The sequence below is a fragment of the Eubalaena glacialis genome, chromosome 3 (genome assembly GCF_028564815.1).
Source record: "Eubalaena glacialis isolate mEubGla1 chromosome 3, mEubGla1.1.hap2.+ XY, whole genome shotgun sequence".
NCBI lineage: Eukaryota > Metazoa > Chordata > Mammalia > Artiodactyla > Balaenidae > Eubalaena > Eubalaena glacialis.
Window position 1 is genome coordinate 174,060,241 of NC_083718.1, and position 17,390 is coordinate 174,077,630.

Genomic DNA, 17,390 nt, shown 5'->3' on the forward strand with positions numbered 1-17,390 from the left:
GCCCCTGGAGGGCGCAGTCCCTTTAAATCCAGGCCCTGCCTTCCGCCCGGGCCAATCACGGAGAACAGAAGTTCTTTAAGGACCAAAGGAGGGAATTCTGCCGGAGAAGGGGGCGGGGCAGGGGCGTGCCTTCCAGCCAATCGGAATCTTCCTGGCGACCAGTGACTCACGTGCAAAGCTCTGCTGACCAATGGTAGGAGCGTTGAGAGGCGGGGCGGTTCCCGCTGTGTGACAGCAGCCGGGACCAATGGGCGTGTCGCCCGCGGCCTATAAGAGTCGGCTGGGCCCCAGGCCACAAGCTTTCGGGTCGGTTGGTTGTTGCCGTCGGAGGTGTACCCTGCGTTTGCCTCGCCGTCGCTGCCGTCCGGCCCTGCGCCCTCCGCGTTGGCCCCGGCCCAGCCGCTCTCCCTGCCCTCTTCCCCTTTACCGCCCCCCGGTTTCTGCCGTCGGGGCCCCGGGGCCGGGCTAATGATGCCTTCGGAAAGCGGAGCGGAGAGCCCGGACCGAGCGGCTGCACAGGTGGAGACCGCTGCGGCCTCGGCGGTGGCTACGGCCGCCCCGGCAGCCGGCGGCCCCGACCCGGAGGCCGCATCAGCCTCCCTCGGACGGCACCTGAGTAGGCTGAGTTGGCCGCAGGTGAAGCGGCTGGATGCGCTCCTGAGCGAAGCGATTCCCATTCATGGGCGCGGCAACTTCCCCACGCTGAGCGTGCAGCCCCGGCAGATCGTGCAGGTGAGAGACGCTGGGCGAGGATATGGGGCTGAGGCTCTCGTGGCTGGGAGGCTCCCGGAGTCTGTTCGATTTGCTGGAAAGCTAAGAAAACAAGGCTCAGAGAAGGACAGGGGCTGTAACAAAATCGCACGACATTGATGGTAGTCCATACCCTCCTCCCCCTGCACCTCATACTCTCTCCCCACTTGACTTTCCCGTCCCCCGCCCCTTAATGAGCCCCAATTCCGCTCGGACCATTCACCTAGGCCCTGGCTGGGAGAGGGGCGGGAAGTGGGGAGGGACCTGGCCGTGGAGAAAGAACAACCCCGCCTGCAGGGACAACAGATGCCAGGCAGCCCTGGGTGGGTAGATGTACATGCTTGAGTCCAAAATAGTTCTTTTCATCTCTAAATCGTCATCCCCGGGTCTCACCCTCTACCTCTTCCCTCTCTCAAGGTTCTAGGAGCAGACTCTGTCCTGTGTTCCCACAGCGCATGGCTCAAGAGCCCCCTCGCTAGGTGGGAAAGCTGAGAAATTCCAGCAAGGACTCCCTCCCTCTCAAGTAGGGTTGTGGCAGGAGGAGATTAAGCACCAGGCCAGACCTGATGCCTGCATGCTGGAGGGCAACATCAGGTGTCCAGTTTAGGTGTTTCTTTCCCTCCCCAAGATTGGAAATGAGGGCCGAGTCTCTGGCCCCAAGCCCCACCTCTCTCCTGAGAGCAGAAGAGAATTCTGGCAACTCCTCTCCTCTTCCACAGACTCCCTCTTCCCTTTACCTGACTCTCAACAACCCTAAAATTGCTCTTTCACCTGTTAGCCCAGGCACTGTCATCCCCTGAAATACCAGAAGATGGTAATTATTGTATGCATTTTATAGCTGGGGAAGCTGAGGCCCCAAGAGGGGCAGCGAGCTGCCTAAGATTACCTAGAGGGGAAAATCAAACCCAGAGAATCTTGGGTCTTCCCAGGAGCCGGTTACTGCAGGTTCAAGGTTTTCCCACCTCTTCCCCAGTTCCCAAGACTCAACTTCTAGGTGTTAGCAGATAGAAGAAACCAGAAAATCTAGCCACAATTCCTGCATATTCCTGCCAGCAGATGGACTTTCTTTCTGGGGAGGTGAACCATACAAGCCAGGTGAAGCAGGCCATCCCCCTGCTCCTTCTGCCTTAGCTTCCACAGAGGGGGAGTGGTGCTTGCTGGGGGATTACCTCGCCCTCCCTCCCAAGGAATGGGAGGGGGTGGGGACAGATTCCCCAGGGCTGACTCATCAGTGGTGCTCACTGAGGCATTTCTTGGCTGCCCCACTGTCATGGGGTGATTAGGAAACCAGTTGAGGCTTTTCTCCCCTTGACAGTCAGGTCAACTTTGGGCCCCAAATGCTGTATCTCTAGGACTATTGTCCCAGGCATGAGCCCAGTGTGGCAATTCACCTCTGCACCATGCAGTGCCCTGGAGGGGAAGTCCCTGCCCCTATCAGTATGGTCCAAACTGCCTTTACTGGTGTCTCCTCTGTGCCAGGCCCTGTTCAGGACACTAGGGGCATAGATGTGACTGGGACCCAGCCTCCCTGCCTTCCAGCCAGGTGGGGGAGACTGCAGGTCAATAGGAGCTGACTCTACAATGTGATAATAGTACTATGTACTATTATCCTAGACTAGGGTCAGAAATATCACAAAACAGGGAGCTGCCGGCTGTGGTGGGGAGGGGGAAGTGACGACTTCACAGTTGGACTGGGAGGTTGGACATCTGGCTTCAGGGCCTGGACAGTTGTCAATTCCCTTTGCTGGGCCCAATGTCCCTATTTGTTCAATGGGGATGGGTTGAACTGCTCTCCAACGCCCCTTCTGCTTCCAGAATCCAAAGGAAACAGGTGCCTTCACCTGGTGTGAAGAAAGTCCATCTCCTGGCAGGAATCTGCAGCCGGCAGCTTTACAAACTATTGGGATATGTGTATGTGTGTGTGTGTGTGTGTGTGTGTGTGTGTGGCAGGGGGTGAAGGTACTGGTTTTGTGTGTGTGTGGTGGGGGGTGCTGGTTGTTGATTTTGGGCTTCTCACTAGTGCTGAGTTGTCCGATGGTTCAAGAATTGGAACCTTTCTCCCTCTCTACCCCCACAAGGTTTTCCTACAGCAGTGATCTGGGCAGTTAGAGATGCTATTCTTGCTTGTCCCTGGGCTAGAGGGACCCACTCTCCTGTAGGAGGCCCCCTGCTCATAGCTCTAGGAGGACTGGTTTTAATTAAGTTCAGCCACTTATTGGCTGTGTGACCCTAAACAAGTCCTTTGCCCTCTCTGGGTCCAGAGGATTGAATTAGACTCTGATCTCTCCAGCTGCAGCTAGAGGGCCTGCATCAAGTGGCTCTGGATTCAAGTTTTTTAAGCCTGCTGGCTGACAGCACCTATGGTCTCCCTGCAGGTCTCAGCAGCAGCCTGGGAGCAGAGTGGTTTGGGGGAGGGCCTTGGCACAGAAGAAAGGAAGGTGCAGCCACTGCCCCCTCCATGGCTGGAAAGTCTGATTCAGGAGGCTCCAAGCTGCCCTGCAGTCGTTGGGTGTGGCGGTATCTGGGGACTGCCTGCCAAGCTGGCTGTAGTCACACCTGGGAAAGAGACAACAGCCGCTGGCTGGTTGGCTGACACGGCCGGCCCCACGGCCTGACACAGGCGATTTAACAAGGGTACTCCTACCTACTCACCAGGCCAGATGCCATGCCCTAGGGTGGGCATCAGCCTGGGAGCAGGAGCTGGCGCTGAGTAAGGCCCAGTCAGCTCTAATGGGACTTGGAGAGGGGGCTGGTCTACTCTGCAGGTCTGCCAGGGTCCTTAGGACAAAGTCTTTGGCCCAATTCTCCCCTTGGCCTACATGGGCACAGCTGCCAGCTGCCAGAGTGTGGGTTAGAAGTCCCACAGGCTGGACTGCAACAACTGGCCCCTTACTTCCAGCCTCCCCCGTCTGCCTGGCCAGGCTTCCCCAACCCCCACCCTCCTGCTCCCTAGCTACTCTGGCCCTGGGCTTCAGTGATTGGAGGGTTGCCCTCACTTTGAAATTTTGAAAGGGAGAGAGGATTAGAACCCTACTTTCTGGCCTCTGCTCCTTCCAAACCCTGGGTTGGTAATGTGGTAGAAAGAAGATAGACTTTGGAGTCAGCCATACCTGGATCACCTCTGGGTGATCTTGGGCAGGTAACTTCACTCCTCGGTTTCCCCATCTATAACTTGGAGATTTTAAAGATCTATTCCCCATAGATTCTGGTAAGAAGGTCCAATGCCTGGCACCCAATAGGTGCCGAGCCAATATTCCTCTTCCCCTGCCCCAGCTGCCTGGCCCCGCAGGTCCCTGATGGCCAGATGTTTCCCCACCCCCCATAGTCACGATAATACCTTCCCCTAGTCAGGGTCCTCCTCCTGGAAGCTTTCTGGAGGGAGCCGCCCGCCTCAGATTGCCCCACTGCAGCTTGCCTCCTCAGCACTTACGTGCATTCTTTGTAGTAATACCCTGGGAGGCCAGAAGAGCAGCCGGGTCTGGAGCTGACTTGGCAGCAAGGCGGGGTTGCAGAGTCGCTCAGGGTAGGAATGCTGCCTGGTCACTTTCGGTGTGTGAAGTACTCCGGGCTGCTGAGAAAACTGAATGTCCGGGTCCAGGGATTTTGACCCATCCCCTCACCCAAGAGCAGGAAGAGTTTGGGTTTCAACTTCCAGCCCTGCCATTTCTGAATGGCTTCCTCTCTGAGCCTTAAGTGTTTTACCACTATAAGCCTCAGTTTCCTCATCTGTAAAATTAGTCTAATATTTGCCTCACTGTGTCCTTGTAAAGGTAAATGAATGTGTCATAGTCAAAAGAGCACGCATGGACTTGAGAATCCAACTGTCCTGGGTTCTAGTCTCAGCCCGACTACTCTCTGACTTTGGACATGACCTCTCTGTGCCTCAGGTCCCCCATCTGTAAATTGGAGTAATAATACTCAAACAGGATTATTGTGAGCATTAATGTAGTAATGCATGTGAACAGCCAATTACATTCCCAACACATTTGAGCAGTTTGCATCATGCCTGGCACAAAATGAAGTGTTTTACTTGCAGTTTTAGAGAGGTGGAATTGCATACTGGTTAAGACATGAACTCTGAGTTTAATTCCCAGCTCTGCATTCACCAGCTGTGTGACTTTGGGCAAGTTACTTGGCCCCTCTGTGCTTCCATTTCCCCATCTGTAGAGTGGGAGTAATAATACCCACCTCATAGAGTCACTGTAAGATTTACGTGAGTTTATATCCTAATGTATAAAGTGCTTAGATCAGGACCTGGCATTTAGTAAATTCTATGCACGTATGTGCTATCATTATTGCTGAGTCATTCCTCCAAACGGGCCACTCTCTAGATTAGGAAATAGAGGCTTAGGCTTAGAGAATTAAATGATTTTCCAAAGGCACAACAGCTGATAAGTGGTCAACAGTGGTTGATGTCACTGTGATTATTACGTGGAAGCCCACAGCGGACCCCAGGGGCCCTAGTCGCTGATACCTCTCCCTCCTGCCATCCCCTCTGCAGGTCGTCCGCAGCAGCCTGGAGGAGCAGGGACTGCGTGTGCACGGTGTGCGGCTGCACGGCTCGGCCGCCAGCCACGTGCTGCACCCCGAGAGTGGCCTGGGCTACAAGGACCTGGACCTGGTGTTCCGCGTGGACCTGCGCAGCGAGGCGTCTTTCCAGCTGACCAAAGAGGTGGTGCTGGCCTGCCTGCTGGACTTCTTGCCGGCCGGCGTGAGCCGGGCCAAGATCACACCCCTGACACTCAAGGAGGCTTATGTGCAGAAGCTGGTGAAAGTGTGCACAGACACGGACCGCTGGAGCCTCATCTCGTTGTCCAACAAGAGCGGTAAGAACGTGGAGCTCAAGTTCGTGGATTCGGTCAGGCGCCAATTCGAGTTTAGTGTAGACTCCTTCCAGATCCTCCTGGACTCCCTGCTGCTCTTCAGCCAGTGCTCCTCCACACCCATGTCCGAGGCCTTCCACCCCACGGTGACAGGCGAGAGCCTGTACGGGGACTTCGCCGAGGCCCTGGACCACCTGCGGCACCGCGTCATCGCCACACGCAGTCCCGAAGAGATCCGAGGGGGCGGCCTCCTCAAGTACTGCCACCTGCTGGTGCGGGGCTTACGGCCGCAGCCCAGCACCGACGTGAGCGCCCTGCAGCGCTACATGTGCTCCCGCTTCTTCATCGACTTCCCGGACCTGGCGGAGCAGCAGCGCATGCTGGAGCGCTACCTCGAGGCCCACTTCAGCGGGGCCGACTCGGCGCGCCGCTACGCCTGCCTGGTCACGCTGCACCGGGTGGTCAACGAGAGCACAGTGTGCCTCATGAGCCACGAGCGCCGCCAGACGCTGGGCCTCATCGCCACGCTGGCGCTCCAGGCGCTGGCCGAGCAGGGCCCGGCGGCCGCGGCCGCCCTGGCCTGGCGCTCCCCAGTCCCTGACGGGGTCGTGCCTGCCACTGTCAATTACTACGTGACCCCCGTGCAGCCTCTGCTGTCCCGGGCCCACGCCTCCTATCCCACCTGGCTGCCTTGTAACTGACTCAGACCCTGGCCAGAAAGGACTAGGCCTCTCCAGATGGAGTGGGGCCTCCAGAAGTGCATGGAGAACATGACCAGAGACAGGCAGCCCGTGCCAGGTAGCCCAGCACTGCTGCAGGGTTGGGCCTTAAACTGAACAGACCAGACTCCTCCCCCGAGTGAAGCCCCTGTGGGCTGAAGGCCAAGCTTAGGTTCTTGGTAAATGGACCTTTTGGTTATTTGCACTACACTTTTGGACCAGCATGATTGTGGGGTGCAGGGGAAATTCGTCTTGGGGGTCAATTGCCTTCAGGAGACAAAGAATGTTTGGGATGGTAGCTTCAATGCCTATCATCTCAGGTTGATTTCTGTGGCCTAGAAAGGGTCTTTTTTGCGTCGGGCCAGCCCACAGTGAAACCAGCAGCCTCCGAGGGCCTGCAGCCCACACAGTGGCTAAAATATGGTACGTTATGGGAACTACTCACTTTGGGTCGGGCTGGGCCACTAACTAGGAGGAGGGAAACTGAGGCATGAGGCAGATACCTAGGTTTGGAAAGGGATAGGTTTAGCTCAGTCCCCTAACACCCCTACCCCGCGCTGTCGGTCAAGGTGTGCGGTGGACAGGAACGAAGCAGCCTGGGGTGGGACACAGCCCATGCCCCTGCTGGGGTACAGCTCCCTTCGCCCGTGTCCTGAGGAGCCCTCCTGCCTGGGAGCTTGTTCTTCAGAGGGTGCTGGGTCCAAAGTAGCCACAGTCAAGTGCTCCCACCCCACTGGCCTGGTTACAGGGTCCTTACATGGGGGAGGAGAGCCACGCCCCACTTCCCTTCCCATCCCTCTGTATTTGCTACTATTTAGCACTCTTAACACCTGCCAATAAAGATTGTCTACACTGAACCTAGTACCATGCTTTCTCCTGGGAGAAGGACCTTCCACAGTCTGTGGGATCTGTGGCTGCTTCCCCCAGCCTGAGTCTGGCTTGCATTATGGGAGGGGACATTTGGAGGGCAGGGTCTGAGTCCTGGGCTGTAGCTGGGGAATGCTCCTCCTTCCCCCAACACCAGCCCAGCTTGGCAACTGTCCTAGGAGCCCCTGTCCACACAGGTGTGACTTGCCCCTGGACATCACCTCAGCAAGTCTCTTGCTAAAGAGCAAATATTTCGGGCTTCCCTGGTGGCGCAGTGGTTGAGAATCTGCCTGCCAATGCAGGGGACACGGGTTCGAGCCCTGGTCTGGGAGGATCCCACATGCCGCGGAGCGGCTAGGCCCGTGAGCCACAATTACTGAGCCTGCGCGTCTGGAGCCTGTGCTCCGCAACAAGAGAGGCCGCGATGGTGAGAGGCCCGCGCACTGTGATGAAGAGTGGCCCCCACTTGCCGCAACTAGAGAAAGCCCTCGCACAGAAACGAAGACCCAACACAGCCTAAATTAATTAATTAATTAATATTAAAAAAAAAAAAAAAACAAATATTTCAATGTTTCCTACCTGGAGTCCTAATGACCCTGGACCTGGCCTCACACTCCAGTGCTCAGGGCTGCTTGACCCCAGCCCTGCTCACCCTTCCCTAACCCTTCCCAGGAAGCAGGTGGAGAACAAGCAGGGTGAGTCTGGACTGGAGAACGCCCCCCTAGTGGTGGCAGCTGGGACTGGGGGGCTTCTAGGGCCCCCAGAGCCAGAGCTGAGGCTTGGCCTCCCTGCTGGGAAAGGCTCCCTCAATGCTCCAGCTTCCTCTCTCACCCCCTACTGCTGATGGACACGCTCTGGCTTGCTCTAAGCAGGTCCCCCAGAGGGGCAGGGACTCTCCTTTCCAAACGCAGCTGGGGCCATGCCTGGCTGTCTGGGAGTGAGTGCCAGCTGCCAGCCATAAGCTCTCAGGGAGGCTGATGCCTCAGGGCATCAGCCAGTCACAGGCATGGACGCTGCCCACTGTTTACCCAGCCTCTTTGATCCAAGGATTGCAAAGTCCTTAACATATTCAGCCTCATTAGTGGCCTCTGAAGTGCTGGCTTTGATGGTTCCAGCCAGGGTGGAAAAAACAATGCCGCAGAGGAGGCCCCTGGTCAGCTGGGTGAGTCCAGCCATCTCACCTGCTCACTGGGTCCCTGCTGGGCTCAGAATGGCTGGAAGGATGAGTGGAAAGGCTTTCTTTGCTTGGTGACTGAAAGCAGCCTCCCACCCCACACTGGCCGTGCCTACCCAACTAGGGTCCTGGGATGGGGGACTAAATTTGTCCCAGCTCCTGCTTTGGGCATGAGGGGAATGCTCACAATGTAAGCACACAGGCCTAGCTTGTTGGGGTGGGTGGGGAGTGGGGTTCACCTGGACGTGCTCGTTTCAGAGGGGAGAGAGCCAGAAACCCACGGCATATGCGTGTATGCACTGGATTCAGCCCACGTGTGCCAGCCACCCCTCCAGGGGTGGGAACACATCAGCAAACAAAGGACCAAGATCCCTACCCTTGTGAGGATTACATTCTAATGGGGTAGAAAGAAAATAAACTAAATTATATAGTCTTAGAAGGTCAGCAATGCCTAAAAATATACATAGCAAGGCAAAGGATTGGAAGTGCTGGGTTTGCAATTTTAAAAAGGGTGAACCTCCTTTAAAGGGTGACATTTGATTGGACAAAGACTTAAAGAAAGACAGTGTGAAGCAAGCCATGCGGATGTCTGGGGAAAGAGCATTCTGGGCGGAGGAGACTTGCCAATGTACACATGCTCCTGGCAGGTGTGTCTGGGGAAGGGCACATGCGCCTGATGGTGTTCTGCTGACCTTGTGCAGGCGCGTGTGCTCCCCATGAGACGTGGGAGACAGGAGTTTCCCACTAATAACTATCACTTTGCTAAGTTCTCCCCGACCACACCCTCTCAGTGCACCCTCCCAACATCTCCACGAGAGAAGAGCAAGAATTTCCATTTTACAGACAAGGAAACTGATGCCAGAGAGGTCAAAGAGGTTTGTCTGCCCCCAGAGCCATTGCTGTTAACCCCTGCACCATCCTGCCCCTACACTCTGATTTCACATGGATGAGCGTGACAGGATGTCTCCTGTACATACATGTGACAGAGAAAAAGAGTTTGCATTACTGTTTGCCAAGTTTGTACATTTTCTTAATGCAACTGTGACACCAGCCATGGCTTGTGGTGACTATGTCAGAGGCCCGTGTGGCAGCAGGTGTGCCCGGGGGTGTGTTTGGGAGAGGTGTAGTGTTTCCGGGTGTGAAAAAAACACTGACTCAGTGGTTGGCATTGTTCTCTCATGGACAGTTCCTGCAGCCATCTAAGATGCCAGGACAGGAAGGAATCAAGAACTGGGAATCAGAGCCACAGAGGGGAAGGCTGAGGGAGTAAAGACCCATCCCCCATCCCCAACCCCACAGTGCTCTCCAAGCAACAGTCCACTCTCCCCCTGTGACCCATGGTGGGTGGGGGGAGCTCCAGAGGGGGAAAAAGCCTTGCAGTGAACTTTAGGGAATGGAAGATAATGCCCTCAGGCAGTTGCATGATATGTCAGCCCTTCCAGTCCCACTCTCCGCCCTCCTTCAGGCTCTGTGCCCTTGGGAGGCTGACCTCTACGGACTGTGCATCAATGGCCCCCTTGTTCCCTACCTCTCTGTTGGGTTCAGCCAATGAGAGTCCCCAGCAGGAGATACTGGAGGAAGGAGGAGAATAAGGTGTTTATTCCCCCTGCTCCCTTCCCATCAGGTCACCGTGGTTGCCTACATCTCTCAACCAAAGACCACTGCTCCTGTCAGGGGCCCCCTCCACACAGCTGCACTCTCCGGGTCCGTGTGCCCTCCCCTCCCCTCTCCTCTCTTACCCCTTCAGGCCCAGGAGTTGTAATGGCTTCTCCCTGTTGCTAGCCCTGGAGAGCTGCATATACCTTGTTAGTTTCTTAAGCCCAGCCCCCATCTTTGGAAATAGTCCCTTTTTAAGTCTCTGCCCAGTTTGAGTGTGCTGTGTCTCCTGCTGGGAGCCTGAGTGACAGACAGGTCCATCCATTCACCAGCGCGGTCACACACAATCCTCCACGGATCACCATGCTGCCATGTTATCAGAAACGCGCTCGCATCCCTTCGTGTCACACAGTCTCACACGTGCATCCCATCCCCTAGTTTCCTCAACACATCCTTATTTGGGGAAGACTCCATAAAGAGGGTCAACTTTGAGCCAGGTCAAGGGAGAAGTCAGTCTACAAATCAGTAAGCAGGCCCAGATTGCCAAACGAAACGAAACAGAAGCTGCTCAAGGAACTGCCAACTTAAAGAGCCGTGACAGACACACAAAAGGGAAAGGCGGCAACGCCACTCACAGAGTAAACCTCAAAACCACGCATGCTTGTCTCACATCACTGAGATTTATTCTTCCTGAATGTATACATCAAGGAACTGACTCTATATGCGTTCATTTTGCGGAACTCTACAAGTTCTGGGTTATGTGTGAGTCAGTGTGGCCCCCTTCCCTCTACCATCAGGATATTTGAATAAATGTGTTCCCTTTTTTCATTTAAAACTTAGAATTATGTTGCCAACACCTCTTCCTGAGAAAGAGGTGTGTCCCCTGGGAGCCAGCAGCCCATTACCTTTCTGAGGGGCCACAGGCACGTGCCCACCTGGAGAGGGCAAGGACGGTGAATGAGGGGAACTGAGGGATTGCTCAGAGCAATGCTTCCCCTCAAACAGGCCTCCTGGTGCTGTTAGACTGAGAAGCAACAGCATCTACCAAAATGGGGACCCCAGCTGCACTGACTTGTTTAAGAATGATGACATTTTTAAAAGAGATCCTTTTCACTTTCACATTGGAAAGCTTTGCTGCACTCTTAAATAATCTGACTGCGTCTCAAGGACTTGTAACATCTTCAGTTGTACAGTGTAAGCCAAAGTCAAATGCAGCATATATAGAGAAATTCATAGTATCGGCAACTTCCCCAGAATCCAGCCCCTTGCCACTGTGGAGTGAAGGGCTCCTGTGAAGTGAGGAGGGTGCCATGCTTGTGTAGGGTCAATGAGAGGAGTCTTCCTGAAGGAGGTGCCCAGGGAAGGAGCAGAATCCAGGAGTCAGATCCAGAGTCGAGGCTCTGAGGAGCTGGGAGGAGCTGGAAAGAATAATTTCAAGAGCTTTAACTGTCTCTCTCCCATAGCCACCCAGCCCCACCCAAACCCTTCGACATCTACTTCCTTTAGTGGGGCCATTGTGGAGAGAAGGTGCAGGGGCAATATTTTGGAATCAGGCTCCACTCGCTCCCGCCCTGGAAGAGGTGGGGGCTCCTGGGGTGAGCTCCCTTGGGCCTCTGTCCTTGGCTGGGATCCCCACTGGTCTGAGCAGCTGGAATGGAATGTTCCTGGGATAAAAAGCCTGCCCCCTCCTCCACCTCTTCCCTTATGGAGTTCCTCAGGGACTGTCATGGGGGGGAGAAGGGGGACTGTTCCAGGGATGCCTGATATGGCGATGCTCTGGAGAAGCAAAGGCCCACACTGCCTGGGGGCTCTGTCCTGGCAGCTTCTCCTGGGCTAGGTAGGTTGGCTCCACCGAACATTTACAGACCTCCTCTATGTGCTAGGCACTTAGTGTGACCTCTCATTTAATACTCAGAAATTATCTCCTCCTTAACTCCCCATAAAACACACACACACACACACACACACACATACAGACACACACGAAACTGGCTCAGAGAAGGGAAGTCATTTGCCCAAGGTCTCCCAGCTGAGAAGCTCCAGGTCAGGACTAAATCCCAGATCTGTCTAGTTCTAAGACGGGACACTTTCTGCCCCACCATGGAGCCTGTCACCCTCTTCCTCTGCCATCCCAGGCTCTTTGCTCTCCTTGGTACCAAACACGCCAGCCCAGGTATGCAGGGAGAGGAGGCAGCCTCCAAGGCAAGACCAGGCCCTGAGCATCCTTGGCCTGCCCTTGCCTGAAGCCAGGTGTGCTGACTCAGCCTGACTTACCCCCCAAAGCCCAGACAACCAAGCAGGGGAGGCAGCCTCTTGGGGTGTGCCCAGACCTTGGAGGGGTGGCAGAAGATGCCACCTTCTGCCACCCCTCCAGTGTCTGATCACATCCCTCCCCAGAACCAAGGACCAGGGTTCACTGTACCCAGATTCAAAGGGTGAGAGTTAAGAAACCCTCATTAGCCTGATAAATGGAGCCCTCATTAGCCTGATAAATGAAAAGCCACATAGCCTAATGTTTAAGGTGTCCCCCACTTAGAGGTTCTATGTCCTTGGGCAAGTCACCTGCCCTCCCTGACCCTCAGTTTCCTCATCTGTGGAAATGGGGCTAACTCCTACTTTGCTGAGTAGCTGGGAGGACTGAAAGAGATAATGGGTGTAAAGTGCTTAGCACAGTGCCTGGCATAGAGGTGGTGGTTAATATATTATGCCACAACCAAGGAGTCCCTTCCCCCATCACTCCTAGCCAGCGTGCGGTCAAGGTCTAATATGGGAAGAAATAGGCTGGGGATCTCCCAGCTTTCCCAAATACCTCCTCCCGTGCTGGCTGTAAAGCAGGGGAGGAGGTAAAGGCTCTGCTTCTCCTTCAGCTCGGAGAAGACTGGGACCCTGGGTTTTTCTCCAGGGCCCTGGCTGTTAGGGGAAGGGAGCCTCCTAGAGACTGCCCACTGCAGGCCTGGAGCACTTTAGCTGTGAATTGTCGCTTCAGCCTAATCTCTAGGAAGCCACCTTGATTCCCAGGTGGCGGCGGCGGCAGGATGGGGTGTTCTGATCAATTATCAGTGTAACAAATCTGGGAGGAGTGAAACTACTCTGGGCTTTTACTCAGACGGTGATGGCCAACAGGGGCAACCTCTCTCTCCAGGAAAGTCTTTCCTGATGGACCTTCCCTCTGAGGTCAGAGGCCCGCCCCTTCTCTAAGTGACCACCAGTACCCACACATTCTGCCAGATCTTTAAAGCTCAAAGCCTGAGAAGCCTGGGCAACAAGGGAAGAGGCTGGCTGGAGGCAGGGACACTGTGGGTTCGGAGCCCGCTCCAGGCCTTGCCCGCACGCCCGCAGAAGCAGCCCACACTGCCCTCTGGTGGCGCCGCCCAGAGGCGCCTCACTCGTCAGGGACCAGCCAAGAGAGCGAAAGGGCTCATCCAGCGGAGGGGCAGGGCCCGACTAAAACCCTGAACTGGTCTTCCAGCCCCTCACTTCCCTCAGCTGACATTCCAGATTCACTGGTGGCAATCAATGTCCTCAGGGCACAGATCCCTCAGGATCCCCTGTACTCAGTCCAGTCCCCAGGGCTAGAATGCTGGGCCATCTAGAAAGTGTTCAGGAAGTCATGCAGGGTGGGGATGTAGTATATAACCAGGGGCTATAGTTACTTGTGAAGGCCTAAAAACAGCCCTCCAACATCGCCAGGGCAGGCTGCCTAGAAGAGGGCTGAGAGACACAAGTCCTTGAAAACAGAGACCCTCTGATTCAGTGCTGCTTCTTGAGCCCCTGGACTGAGCAGAGATCAATGTTTGTTGATTGAGAATATGAAGCCTTCTAGAGGGGCCCTGGGTGGGCCAGACAGTGGTGGGAAGCTGACTTTTATTAATTGGCTGAGGAGTAGTGGACAGAGCACTGAACCAAGAGCTGGGGTTCAAGTCACTGAACACTGTGTGCCCTGGCCGAGGCCCTTAGTGAGAAGCGTGGGACATCTGGAAGTGGAGGGAGGGGACAGAGCTGCCTGTGACACTAGGACCAATCTCCATTTCCTACATATACCACTTTCTCCAGCAAGAGCCATCTCTAATTCCCTACCCGCCCCGCCCCCCTCCCCACCAAAATCAGGACAAAGCTGATTACCAATAAATCCCAGAGAAAGGCAAAATTGTGGTGACACAGAGCACTTTACACCATTAGCTAAAAGCTTCTCTGGACCAAGTGTCCCTCTCCCATGCAACCCAGAAAACAAACAGTCCTGGCTGCAGCCCAGCGCTGAAGTCTGAGCTCCTCACTGTGTCACCTCCAGGGAGTCCTTGTCCTCTCTGGGCCTCTAGACCCCAAATGACCCAAGTAGCTTAGGAAGGTCCTCTCTCTCTGGGGAAGTCAGAGGATGCCAGGGCCCCTCACTGCTCTCCCAGTCCACAAGCTCTCAGAGTCTCTGAGACCTCCTCCTGGACTTCCCTTCCCCAGCTAAGAATGGGTTCAGGAAGTCCTGGCTGTTAGCTGAGAAACCAGGCAAAAAGTTTGGTCTGGGAAGAGGAAGAGCTAGCTGGGGGAGGGACAGGTGAGGGTCCCTGGGTCTCTGCCTTTCAGAGCAGTGCACCTGACCCTGAGGACTCTGGGATTACACCAGATTCCTGTGACTCTTAATTATCTCATTCTACACCCTTCTCCCCATTCCTAAGCCCTGACATGAGGAGGGACAGCTACATTCAGAGAGGGACTGAGGAAACTGGCCCAAAGAGAGGGCAGAGTTGTTCTAGGTCACACGGCAGACAAGCTGACACCAGTTCCATCAAGCCCCTGCCCCTGGACAGCGGAGAGATACGGCGAGAAGGACACACACAGGCCTAGGACCTAGTTCTGTCCCTAGCTGACCTTGCCACTCCGTAAAATGAGGACTTTAAATCAGCTCCTAGGCTCCGTCAGCAAAAGCAGTGCCTGTTTCTAGGTGTGATATAAGAGAATAAAACATTCTTCCGTGATTTATGGGAAAAGACAGACCTCTGCCCTGTGTTAACCTCGCTACAACCCTTCCAAGAGGTGAAGATACCCACATCACAGACTGATAAGTGAGGATGCAGTCAACTCAGCCAGTGAGCAGCAAAGCAGCAGCCAGGCCATTCACAGCTGAGTGGGGCAGGGGAATGGGGGGCCTGAAGGGCATGTGGAAAGGAAGAGAAGCAGATCTCATTTCAGGTCTGGCCCTTTAAGGCCCCACTTTCCAGAATCTAGAAGCCAATGACATACCTGCCCCCCTGGGGCCTGTTAAAGGATGTCACCTGGCTCCATCCCTGGCAGAGCCATCTTAGTGACAGGTTGGGAGGGAGCCCCTAGGAGAGCCGGCAAAGCTTCAGGCAGTCACCAAACACCCCACCTTGGTCATCTGAGTCAGACTGTACTCTTAGCGAAGCTGCATGAGGGCCTGAGAAAAGACCTGCCTCCTAGAAGTGGAAGGTCCTAAGTATAAGTATGATGGGAGCAAATCCTTAGCCTCTCTGGGATTCCATCTCCCCGAATGGGAAACAGGAGCTTAGGAGAGGAGAACTCAGAGGTACATTGCTGTGCCAGCCCCCACCCCATCCTGGGGCCTCATTATTCTGGCATCCCGAAGGGCAGTGCCAGAAAGCAGCAGCCTCAAGGGCAAGACTCTTCTTACAGCCCCAAGGGACCCAGGAAATGCAGCGTTGGTGGAAGGTGAGGGTGGGGTGCTGCGTCAGTGCAGGAGGCTCCAGCGGGTAAAAGTTTGCTGGCAAACCCCTTCTGGGATCTGAGCAGCCTCCATTTGTCCAACTCTATAATGGGTACTTGGTGCTACTACCTCATTCCGCAGGAGGTCTGGGAGTGACGGCAACAGAAAGCGGACTGCTTTATTAAGGACCCAGCGGACTCCAGAAGCCCTAGGGAAGGAGGTCTGGAGCCTCGCCCCGCCCCGCCCCGCCCCGCCCCGCCCCGCCCCGCCCCGCCCCGCCCCGCCCCGCCCCACTCCGCCCCGCCCCGCCCCACTCCGCCCCGCCCCACGGATGCACCAGCCGCTAAGACCGCACCTCAGTTTAGCCTTCTTTACTGGGCCCTCGGCCCCCCGACTGTCTCCTCCTGGGGTCGGGCAATCTGTCCATCCGCGTCGGTGACGCCGTCCATCCAGCCGGCGTCCACAATCCGTCGGTCGGCACCTCGGCGATGGCCTGTCGGGGTGGCCAGAGGTCCCGGCGCGGAGGTCAGCGCTGGGGGGAGGCGGGGCCGCGGGGCGGGCTCCGGCGGAAGGGCGAATCGGGCTCGGGGCAGTGGCCCCGCCGCAGGCGCCCAGCGCCCCAGGGCACGCAGCCGCCCAGACCGAGCGCAGAGGCAAGCAGCGCGGGCGGGCGGCCGCGGCGGCCGCGGCGCGAGCCCTTCTTGAGGCGCGACCCGTGCGCTGCCAGATAGAGCTCGGCCTGCGCCACGCCGCCGCCCAGGCGGCCCAGGCTTTCGGCGCGGTGCGCTAGGCGCAGCTCGGCCGCCAGGAAGACGCAGTGCAGCTGCAGCACGCGGCTCTCCAGCTCCGACACTAGGCGCCGGCGGCCCTCCACCTCCAGCAGTCGCCGCCGCGCTTCGGCCAGCTCAAGCGCGCGGCCCCCTGCCGCCGCTGCCGCCGCCGCCGCCGCCGCCGCGCCCGGGCCGCCGCCCGCGCCCCCTGCCGGCCCGGTGCGCCCCGCGCCCCCGCTAGCGCCCTGCCGCCAGCGCTGCAGCTCCTGCCCCTCGGCCGAGCCCGCCGACTCCCGGGCCACTTCGGGCTGCGGTGAGGCCTGAGCCGGGGTCGGGGTCAAGGTCGGAGTTGGGGACGGTGGCTGAGGGGACAACAGGCGCTCCCCGGGCGGCGGCGACGGGGACCCCGGTTCCGCCGACCCTTCCTGGGCCCCTGGGCCGCAGGCGCTGATGCGGCAGCCCGGCATCCCCCGCCCCCCGGCGGTCCGCAGCAGTAGGTCCGCGGGTCTGGCCGGCTGTCCCCCACGCTGGGAAGGATGGAGGCCTCAAACCAGAGAGAGACGCGGCCGCAGCCCCCACACTAGCGCCAAGGCAACCGCGGGTGCATCTTATAGACCATGGGGCGGAGCGAAGGGCAACACAGCCAATCAAAGACTAGCATGCCGTGAACCCTCCTCCCCTGCCCCGCCCCGTCAGGACACTGCCCAAACCCTTCAGGTCCCGGGTCCTTCGACCCAGGCTGCTCTGCTAGGGCATCCAGTCCCTATCCACCTCCTCCAAATTTTGGGTGGAAAGGGGACCGCATCTTCTCTGGCCTGGCCCCTGAGTCATAAGCTCTAGTAGCTGGTGCTTAGAAATCATGGACTCCAGTCCCCACCTGTGGTAGGCTTTTGCCTGAAGCCACACTATGTGACAGTGAAAGCCTGAGACACAACTCAGGAGGCTTGTCTCCTTACACAGTACCAAACGCTGCCCCTTGGCTGAATCGGCTCTACCTGGTCTCCTGGGCCGCAAACT

The 17,390-nt window shown here is 56.7% G+C and overlaps 2 protein-coding genes across 2 annotated transcripts; one reads left to right on the forward strand and one right to left on the reverse strand.

Moving 5' to 3' along the window:
* Positions 1-286: 286 nt before the first annotated feature.
* Positions 287-7,139, forward strand: TENT5B (terminal nucleotidyltransferase 5B). The gene is made up of 2 exons (XM_061186933.1): positions 287-732; positions 5,252-7,139. The coding sequence occupies exons 1-2, from the start codon at positions 469-471 to the stop codon at positions 6,272-6,274; spliced, it is 1,287 nt and encodes a 428-aa protein (XP_061042916.1). The 5' UTR covers positions 287-468; the 3' UTR covers positions 6,275-7,139.
* Positions 7,140-10,590: 3,451 nt separating this feature from the next.
* On the reverse strand, positions 10,591-16,930 carry TRNP1 (TMF1 regulated nuclear protein 1). Its single transcript, XM_061186934.1, has 2 exons — positions 15,959-16,930; positions 10,591-11,347 (listed from the first exon to the last, which is right to left on the reverse strand). Exon 1 carries the CDS (start codon positions 16,838-16,840, stop codon positions 16,130-16,132), a length of 711 nt encoding a protein of 236 aa, XP_061042917.1. The 5' UTR covers positions 16,841-16,930; the 3' UTR covers positions 10,591-11,347; positions 15,959-16,129.
* Between the last annotated feature and the right edge of the window lie 460 nt (positions 16,931-17,390).